General features: G+C 37.5%; 1 protein-coding gene across 1 annotated transcript; it reads left to right on the top strand.

The window, feature by feature from the left end:
* The first annotated feature begins 476 nt into the window (after positions 1-476).
* On the top strand, positions 477-10,465 carry LOC131931453 (interferon-related developmental regulator 2). The gene is made up of 8 exons (XM_059288251.1): positions 477-669; positions 1,519-1,588; positions 2,746-2,811; positions 4,414-4,675; positions 6,518-6,693; positions 8,942-9,050; positions 9,180-9,317; positions 9,735-10,465. The coding sequence occupies exons 2-8, from the start codon at positions 1,554-1,556 to the stop codon at positions 9,849-9,851; spliced, it is 903 nt and encodes a 300-aa protein (XP_059144234.1). The 5' UTR covers positions 477-669; positions 1,519-1,553; the 3' UTR covers positions 9,852-10,465.
* The last annotated feature ends 267 nt before the right edge of the window (positions 10,466-10,732 follow it).

The following is a 10,732-nucleotide window of genomic DNA, read 5'->3' as shown; positions in this document are numbered from 1 at the left end:
TCATTGAAGTCGGTATAACAAAGTACAATTACACAATATATTATTGAAGTCAGTATAACAAAGTACAATTTATACAATGTATCATTGAAGTCAGTATAACACGGTAGAATTACACAATATATCATTAAAGTCAGTATTACACAGTACAATAAAACAATATATCATTAAAGTCAGTATCAAGCAGTAGAATTACACAATATTAAAGAAAACAGTAAAACAAAGTACAATTACACACACACACACACACACACACACACATATATATATATATATATATATATATATATATATATATATATATATATATATATATATATATATATATATATATATATATATATATATATATATAGGAACTGTTGGCTACTATTTGACTACACTGACACGCCAATTCACCCCCTCCCTTCTGACACGGCTTGGTGTGCAAAATCGGTAATTCCCAATACATTATTTTCGCATCCCAAATGTCACTCCAGTTACTAGGTGAAAGCGTCAAGAGACCCCTACATCTCTAATTCGTTTGTATGGTGGTGAGCACACACACATCAATATGCTCTCAAGGCTAAAGTGCGGTGGGGTATAGGAAGGAGGAAGAAGGAAAGAAGGAAAAAGAAAAGGAGGAAAAAGAAAAGGATGAAAAAGAAAAGAAGGAAAACAGCGTTGGTTTTGGTAAGCTGGCATTGTATCGTCCCTAGGGGTATAGATCCAATATCTATACTAGATCTCTTCTAATTCTAGATCTAGATCTAGATCTAGATCTAGATTCAATCTACATAGATGGAGGCTAAATCTAGATGTAGAAAATGACGTTAATATTTGCAAGTTAAGTACTAGTTTAACCGTTATATTTTCCCGTTCGTGCCAACGACACAATCAGAGTTTATAAAATATATAATATAAAATATAAAATTGTATCAAATATAAAATATTAGATGTCTAGTAGATGTATTAAATATTAAATATATTAAATATAAAACATATTAATGTATTAAATATAAACAAGTATATCTTTAAGTAAAGAGAGTGTGTTTAATAAAGGAAATTCTATAAAATATTTCATTAATTAAGCAAATATTTTAAAAATCTAATTATTAAATCTGAATGAAGGGAGGTTCTTTCATTTAATCTTTGCTAAACTAATTGAGTTTTCTTCTTCAACTTCTAGTTGTGCTGTTTTTACTCGGAAAAATACAGGAAAAATTAAGACAAGTATCCTAAATGTTATTAGACGATTCCTTTTAAAAATTCATTCCAAATGTAGTAAATTACAAATTACTTGTACCTAATTAATTAAGAGCCGAAAATGATTTATTTAACTTCTTATACCCCAAAACGTTATTCAAGAGTGGGACTGATTAGATATTTTCAGACATCGACCGTGACGTCATTATGTCGCACCATAACATTTCTACTCCAAATTGTTTTAACTTTAAATACATCTACACAAACAGAAACAAAAAAGTATATTTCAGATAGCTGTACCGTGATAATACTGCTAATTAAATTACTTATCGACAGTGCGAGAAGATTCATCCGATTCCTCACTTGGTGAGATGCCCATAAGTTTGGAATGGCTGCAAATAGACAGGTATTTGAGTGGGAGGGGTGAGTTTTTTGGGATATATGTATATTCGTACACCGTAACGTTGTATACATAATACACTCTCGTTTGGCAATGGCCTCTTCTTATATGTGCCTGGCGCATTGTGTGGAATCAAACACAAGTCCAATTCAAGATAAGCTATAATCTATCTATATATATAATTCTCTTGCAGTCCCCTCTCATCCTCTCGATCGCTACCACCACCCACCCCCCCCCTTCTCCCTTGGTCAGGGGAGTTGTAGTTCACGCTAAATGTTTAGTTTGGTGACGGCTATTAGGGGCAGATAATTCAGTTTGAAACTGTTTTAAACTTAGAGGAGAGTAACTAAGAGGAGGCTGCTTTCACGGGGGGGGGGGGGGGGGGGGAATGGGAGTTTAGTGTTTTAAAGCAAATATTTTCAGTGGCAGCATTGGCACTGTCGAATTCACAAATTATGAATTACTGAAAAGTAGAAAAAACAACTTAATAGCGGCGTATGATACACCGCGGGTCGGCTCGTATATATATAATTCTCTTCTTGGAGACGTTAGAAAACAAGCTGTAAGCGCGCCTTGCAGTCCCATCTCAGTGCGACTCAGCTATCTCCTAACATTATTTATCTGCCCCTGCTTCCTAAACATGTCTAACCGCAAACACTAAATTAGCTTGCTCTTCTTTAACGCCTGCCTACAAGTCAATGGTCAGATGACGGTCTAGCGTGACCGGTCATCTACTGCTATTGGGTCCCCCTACGTGACCAATGTCTACCTGACCTACCTATAATAATTTTTCCTGACCTATCTCGCCTGCTTGACCTCTGACCTATTTATAACTAGCGTCATCACATTGAGCTTTTGTTGAAAAGTATATTACAAAACAATAGTTCAGGTGGAAAGCTATTCTGTATTTAATTCAAGCTGTAGTATTTTATTTAAAAATCATGTTAACATATTGATAAGTTAGATTTGATAATTATACTTCTGGTACAATTTATTCAGTATTTAATTCAAGTTGTAAATATGAGTTTTAAAAGCATATTAATACATCCCGAATGCTTTCTTAGATGTTTGTCTATCGTGTTTTTCGGATGTAATAATGTGCTTTCCAACATTGATTAAAATTCTGTTTTTGTATTTAAATAAAATTTACAACTTATTTGCAGTGAAGATTTTCGAAAGTTCATGTTTCGTCATTGTAAAGCAAACTTGGGGATGTTTAATATCGAAAGGTTAGTTTTTTTTTAAAAAGATATTTCAGTTGTTTGATATTTACTTGCGTGGGTCCTTCCAAACTTTGACTGTTTGTGTCATTACTTAGGTGCCCCAAACTTTGATTGTTTGTGTCATTGCTTAGGTGCCCCAAACTTTGATTGTTTGTGTCATTACTTAGGTGCCCCAAACTTTGATTGTTTGTGTCATTACTTAGGTGCCCCAAACTTTGATTGTTTGTGTCATTGCTTAGGTGCCCCAAACTTTGATTGTTTGTGTCATTGCTTAGGTGCCCCAAACTTTGACTGTTTGTGTCATTTACTTGCTTAGGTGCCCCAAACTTTGATTGTTTGTATCATTACTTAGGTGCCCCAAACTTTGATTGTTTGTGTCATTACTTAGGTGCCCCAAACTTTGACTGTTTGTGGCATTACTTAGGTGCCCCAAACTTTGATTGTTTGTGTCATTACTTAGGTGCCCCAAACTTTGATTGTTTGTGTCATTACTTAGGTGCCCCAAACTTTGATTGTTTGTGTCATTACTTAGGTGCCCCAAACTTTGATTGTTTGTGTCATTACTTAGGTGCCCCAAACTTTGATTGTTTGTGTCATTGCTTAGGTGCCCCAAACTTTGATTGTTTGTGTCATTACTTAGGTGCCCCAAACTTTGATTGTTTGTGTCATTACTTAGGTGCCCCAAACTTTGACTGTTTGTGTCATTGCTTAGGTGCCCCAAACTTTGATTGTTTGTGTCATTGCTTAGGTGCCCCAAACTTTGATTGTTTGTGTCATTGCTTAGGTGCCCCAAACTTTGATTGTTTGTGTCATTACTTAGGTGCCCCAAACTTTGTTTTGTTTGTGTCATTGCTTAGGTGCCCCAAACTTTGATTGTTTGTGTCATTACTTAGGTGCCCCAAACTTTGATTGTTTGTGTCATTACTTAGGTGCCCCAAACTTTGACTGTTTGTGTCATTACTTAGGTGCCCCAAACTTTGATTGTTTGTGTCATTACTTAGGTGCCCCAAACTTTGATTGTTTGTGTCATTGCTTAGGTGCCCCAAACTTTGACTGTTTGTGTCATTTACTTGCTTAGGTGCCCCAAACTTTGATTGTTTGTGTCATTACTTAGGTGCCCCAAACTTTGATTGTTTGTGTCATTACTTAGGTGCCCCAAACTTTGATTGTTTGTGTCATTACTTAGGTGCCCCAAACTTTGACTGTTTGTGTCATTGCTTAGGTGCCCCAAACTTTGATTGTTTGTGTCATTGCTTAGGTGCCCCAAACTTTGATTGTTTGTGTCATTACTTAGGTGCCCCAAACTTTGATTGTTTGTGTCATTACTTAGGTGCCCCAAACTTTGATTGTTTGTGGCATTACTTAGGTGCCCCAAACTTTGATTGTTTGTGTCATTACTTAGGTGCCCCAAACTGTGATTGTTTGTGGCGAGGCATAAAGGTTACTCGAGTCTAATAAAAAAAATCGTTTATTTAAAAAATATATTTTTATGTTTCGTACCACACAAAAAAAATGTCTGCCTCTACCATTTTAGGTTTGTAGGTTTGCCTCTACCACTTTAGGTTTGCCTCTACCGTTTGCCTCTACCGTTTGACTCTACCGTTTCAGGCTTGTCTCCTGTAGTAAAGAAAGCCTGTATGATTGCCTGATGAAGACTCTCCAAGAACGAGAAGGGAAGGAGGCGGAGATGGCCGCCGATTGCCTGAGGTTGATGGCTGACCAGCTACGCTCCGAGGGTTCGAGTCTGTTTGACAAGATTTACCCGGACCTCACCACCATGTTGACAGGCAGCTCCACCCACTACAAGACTCGCGCGGCCTGTGCCACGACACTGGCCACCTGGTGCTACCTGTGTTCCAGTGACATGCAGGTATTCCATTCTTCTTTTTACTCACGTGTCGGGATGGAGTGGCCTAGTGGTAGAGAACTCTGATGGGTACCTAACTCATGTTAGGGAGAGTAAAGGCGGCTGGGCATAGTTCTGACCACACTATCTCTTCATATGCCTAGGGCGCAGAAACAGGTGAACTCTACTTTACTTGAGACCGTCAAGTTTGAAAGGGGAACTTTACTTCCTTTTACACACATGTACTTTAACCTTTTTAATTTTTACTTAAGTACTGTCCCCACTGATAAGTTCCAATACACAACATGCTCCTAACAATTCTGAAAACGTTTTCCCGATCTGTATATATGCTTTGTTTTGTTATTTTCTTACGGACGATCACAAATGTACATATAGGCTAATGATTTATTCACCGTTGAAAACAAGAAGTAACTTTAGTTTCATTACTTTTTGCAGGAATCTTTTATTACATCTAATTTCCACTTGAAGTTTCGTGGAATAAGTTTAGTTGTTCGGGTACGAATTGTAGTTCCCAGAATGGAAAAGTTTTCCAAATTGACTTCTTGTTTTGTTTTTAGCCATACCTCTACTTTTATTTACTAGCCAAACGTTTGACATACGATTTATATCATATTTGAAACTTTGGGAAATGTCTGTCTTCACATCGTATTTACCCCAATTTCCTTCGGCTGAAGATCTCGAGTTCGTATTTCTGTTTCGACTCGCGACTGAAGTACGTCCCAGATTCTGATGGTTCCCTAACTCTGATGGTTCCCTTACTCTAATGGTTCCCTGACTCTGATGGGTTCCCTTACTCTAATGGTTCCCTGACCCTGATGGTTCCCTGACTTTGATGGTTCCCTGACTCTAATGGTTCCCTGACTCTGATGGTTCCCTGACTTTAATGGGTTCCCTGACTTTGATGGTTCCCTTACTCTAATGGTTCCCTGACTTTGATGGGTTCCCTGACTTTGATGGTTCCCTTACTCTAATGGTTCCCTGACTTTGATGGGATCCTGACTCTGATGGTTCCCTGACTTTGATGGGTTCCCTGACTTTGATGGTTCCCTTACTCTAATGGTTCCCTGACTTTGATGGGTTCCCTGACTCTAATGGTTCCCTGACTCTGATGGTTCCCTTACTCTAATGGTTCCCTGACTTTGATGGGTTCCCTGACTCTAATGGTTCCCTGACTTTGATGGGTTCCCTGACTCTAATGGTTCCCTTACTCTGATGGTTCCCTTACTCTAATGGTTCCCTGACTTTGATGGGTTCCCTGACTTTGATGGGATCCTGACTTTGATGGATCCCTGACTTTGATGGTTCCCTTACTCTAATGGTTCCCTGACTTTGATGGGTTCCCTGACTCTAATGGTTCCCTAACTCTGATGGTTCCCTTACTCTAAAGGTTCCCTGACTTTGATGGTTCCCTTACTCTAATGGTTCCCTGACTTTGATGGGTTCCCTGACTTTGATGGTTCCCTTACTCTAATGGTTCCCTGACTTTGATGGGATCCTGACTCTGATGGTTCCCTGACTTTGATGGGTTCCCTGACTTTGATGGTTCCCTTACTCTAATGGTTCCCTGACTCTGATGGTTCCCTGACTCTGATGGTTCCCTGACATTGAAACAGGTGATTTCTACTTTATCTACCATGTTTCTTGAGCACGAATAGGAATTGATGATGATTTTTCCTCATTAAACCAATTTAAAACTGGTGTACGTTGTTTGCCAATTAAAAAAAAATATTTCTGTCACTTGCATTTTAAATGTTACTAGCTTAGATATGTAGTCAAGTGCATTAAAATACTGCTGAATTGGTATATAATCTTTTGTGTGTTGATCAGCCTTTCTCACTTTACCAGAAAGTGAAAACGGTGAGTAAAATATTGGAAGACATGCTGAGTCAAGGCAATGGACAGGGAGACAACTCCCCCACTTTAACACCAGAACAGATCTGGGTGATGTGCCACGTCTTGAAGGCTTGGTGTCTTCTGCTGGCCAGCTGTACACCAGATGAACTCCAGGCCCACATTAACAAGTAGGTTCACTATGGTGTCGGTAGTCTAGGTTTGTATTGTAGTTAAATATTGTGTGATTCCAAACTTATCTAAAATACCTTAGGCAGAACTTTCAAAGTTTATGGGTTTTCATAAATAGAAGTGCTATACGTGTACGTTAAAAATGCACTCAAATCACAATGAGAAACTTAAATATTTTTAGAATTTATGCGAATGTACTTTGTAACAATAATATTTCATTTCAGTGATATCATAAGTGTTTGACACATGTTAGAATATTGACAGCACAATACAAAAGCGAAGTGAATATAGAAAAAATATACCCAAACAGCAAAAGCTAGAACGAACAGAATCTTTGAGTCAAAGTCAACAACAGGAAAAGGCTGGTTACATCCCTATAGAAAATTTACAAATAACCCCATTAAGAAGCAGTGGTCCTGATCAGAGACGTAGCGACCCTTCCCGGCGCCCGGGGACAAACTTTCGATTTGCACCCCCACCCTCCTCGAACTTTTCATTTCCACCCCCCTCAAACTTTCAATTTGCATTTCCAACCCTTTTGGCGCCCCCCCTTGGGTCGGCGCCCGGGGACATATGTCCCTCCTCGCCCCCCCCCCCCCCCCCCCCCACCCCCCTCGCTACGCCTCTGGTCCTGGTGGACAGAATGTCAATAAAGTAAATAGTAAAGTGGAAATAAGATTTCACCATGCGTCGGCTAATTGGATTCCAGAATGGATCAAACCTAAACTTGCAGATATGAAGTCTGGAAGATTCCTGGTGGTGCAGTCAGACATGACACGGAAACCGATGTTGAATCAGGCAGATTGCCTCAATAAAATTAGGAAAATGATTTATGCTGCTGGAGTTGAGCCCCGCGAGCCAACAAAAGAGGAAATTGAGCTAAGAGAAGAAAGACAAGCCAAGACAAAAGCAGGAATTCTGTGTGAGAAAAAAATTAGATCTTTTCTCACACAGAGCCGATCATCACCACAGTTTTAGAAATAATTTACAGCCAACAAAAATTAAGTTTAACAAAAGTATTTCTTTTATATCCTATTAAATCTCTTTTTAAATAAAAAAAATAACCGTATTCTCATTTCATTGAACACGTAGTGAAAGGAACAATGTTATTTCTCTTTTAAAAAATTAACAAAGTATATAGGCCTATATTATGGGCTAGATAGGTTTATGGGTAAGAACGATTTAAGGGCTAGATACGTTTTGGACAAGAAAACTTTTAGGTCGAGATAAGTTTCTGTGCTCAAAAAGCTTCAAGGTTAGGAAAGTTTTGTGTTAGATAGGTTCTAGGCTAGATGAAATTCTGACAACAAAAATGTTCTGAGCAAGATAGGCTATATATTTTGGGCTAGTTAGCATCTCCGAGCTAGTCTGGGTGACTTTCTGTGATGGATAAGTTTATTTGATGGATAAGTTTATTTGATGGATAAGTTTATTTGATGGATACGTTTATTTGATGGATACGTTTATTTGATGGATAAGTTTATTCGATGGATAAGTTTATTCGATGGATAAGTATATTCGATGGATAAGTTTATTTGATGGATAAGTTTATTTGATGGATAAGTTTATTTGATGGATAAGTTTATTTGATGGATAAGTTTATTTGATGGATAAGTTTATTTGATGGATAAGTTTATTTGATGGATAAGTTTATTTGATGGATAAGTTCGATGGATAAGTTTATTTGATGTATAAGTTTATTTGCTGGATAAGTTTATTTGATGGATAAGTTTCTGGGCCAGGTACTTGACAGCACGGCCCAGCCCTATAGAGCTATACTGCCATCCGGTTCAAGACCCTGAGTTCACCCAGCTCTGATGAGTACCTAACTCATGTTAGGGAAAGCATAGGCGGCTGGGCATAGTGCTGACCACACCTTCTTTTCATATACTGAGGTTAAGAAACATGAACTCTACTTCATCTTCCCAAAGGATCACTAGGTCTAAAAAGGATTCTTTCCCGAAGTATCTGCAAAAATGGTAGAGGCTAACTCTAATTCATCTACTCCTTGTGTCTTGTGCACGAACGGGAAAAGATGATGACGTAATACGGTTATTGGCCAGAAAAGTTTTCTGGTACCTAAGCTAAATAAGTTTCTTGTCTAGATAAGCTTCTGGACTAGCAAGGTAGCTACGTTGAAAAAGGTTTCGGCTCAGTTTTAACTTCCTGTGTGTTTTAAACGTGTGCTATGTTGTTGAACTTCGCTATTTGTACACTTGCTACAACCATTGCCATTGGTTTATCTAGTCACGTGGGTTCTCTGAAGGAGTTACTAAAGAGTTCTGACCAGGAGCTGCGCATCACAGCTGGGGAGACGATCGTCATGCTTTATGAGCTGGCTGGAGGTTCTGATAAGGTAGTTTTTTTCTGGCCATATAGAGAGCTGTAGGGCTTATATATATATATATATATATATATATATATATATATATATATATATATATATATATATATATATATATATATATATAAATCATTGTTTTAGGACTGTAAAGAGATGGAGGATAAAGCAAGTCTTCGTGAAATGTTAAATGGGCTGGCAACAGATTCTGTGAAATTTAGGGCCAACAAAGGCAGAGGACATTGGAAAGCATGTTTTAGAGATGTTCATCGCACTATTGTGGTAAGTGACTACATCTATTCCCTTAATTACTGACTCTAAAGCTACTTCATGTAGCCTACTCCTTTAAGTACTAAGTTACTTTATGTATTCATTTAACTATTAAGTTACTGCATGGATTCCTTTAACTACTCAGTACTGACTCAAGTAAGTTACTACATCTATTTCTTTAATTACTTACTCTAAAGCTACTATATCGATTCCTTTAACTGCTGACTCTAGGAAGCTACTACATATGCTCCCTTAACTGTTGACTCTAGGAAGCTACTGCATATATTCCTTTAACTGCTGACTCTAGGAAGCTACTTCATCTACTCCTTTAACTGTTGACTCTAGGAAGCTACTGCATATATTCCTCCTTTAACTACTATGTTATCCATGTAAGTCCGCTTTTTTACTGATTATCTTTCACTAAATTAGGCAGGTTACATGCAGATTGTTGTCAGTAAGGACAGGACAAAGTTTAGTGCCACAAGGGAGATTGAGTGCCAAACTGCCTCACGTAATGTGGAGACATCTGTTGCGGCCTCTAGTTAAAATAGTTGAACGTTTGGCCTAATATTTATCTGACCACTTATGAATCGATTGTGAGCACCATCTAGATTCTCATCATCAAATTAAACAAATATTGATGTTGCTTTTTACAAAATAATTTTTTGCGGTGCATTTTTTTCGTCTATATCTGTAGCCTGGTTGAAAGTGATGGTTTTTTAAGGTAATTTGACATTATTTTCATTATCTTATTTATTTTTTACAATATATATTATGGTTTTAACTAACTTCGATTTAAATAAACTTAATTTTCCTCTGTTGAGAATAATCAATGCTAGATCTATATGTGATGTGCATTTATCAGTTATTTATTTTTGTATTTATTTATCTATCATGGCAATATATTTTATATGTTGTAAAAATACATAATAGTGAAACAGCATGGAATCAATTTATTTATTTTAGTCTATTCTTAGTTATGTTTCTTTGGTCAATTTATCCTCTGAGTTGATTCAAAATCAAGAATGCACAACCATGTTGTATTCTGTAAGGCTAATTATATGTGCATCCATACGTGTGTGTTTGTTATATTAAGGTAGTCAAAGGAACTTTGCGTTGTGCGGGAACATTAACATTCTTTGATTAATAAACACATGTATTCGCAAATTTTTATAGTTTTTTTTATTCACTTTCACAAGTTCTGAGTTTCGGAGGTTTTTTTTTCTACCGTATTAGTTTTTTTTTGTTTCGGCATTTTCTTACTTTTCCTGAGATTTTATTTAACTGACTTCCTCGTGCTTTTGTTGAGCTTCGTCATGGGTCGAAACAAGCGCGCGAAATTTGGATCCCTTCTAACAGTGGCGTAGCCAGGATCGTCTCAAGGGGGGGGGGGGTCCAATTTCTACCCGGGGACAAACTTTCGATTT

This window comes from Physella acuta, unplaced genomic scaffold (genome assembly GCF_028476545.2).
Source record: "Physella acuta isolate Inbredline_101_S28 unplaced genomic scaffold, ASM2847654v3 ptg001973l, whole genome shotgun sequence".
In the NCBI taxonomy this organism is placed as follows: Eukaryota; Metazoa; Mollusca; class Gastropoda; family Physidae; genus Physella; species Physella acuta.
The sequence above is the reverse complement of the archived record's forward strand: the minus strand, read 5'-3'. Positions and strand labels throughout refer to the sequence as shown.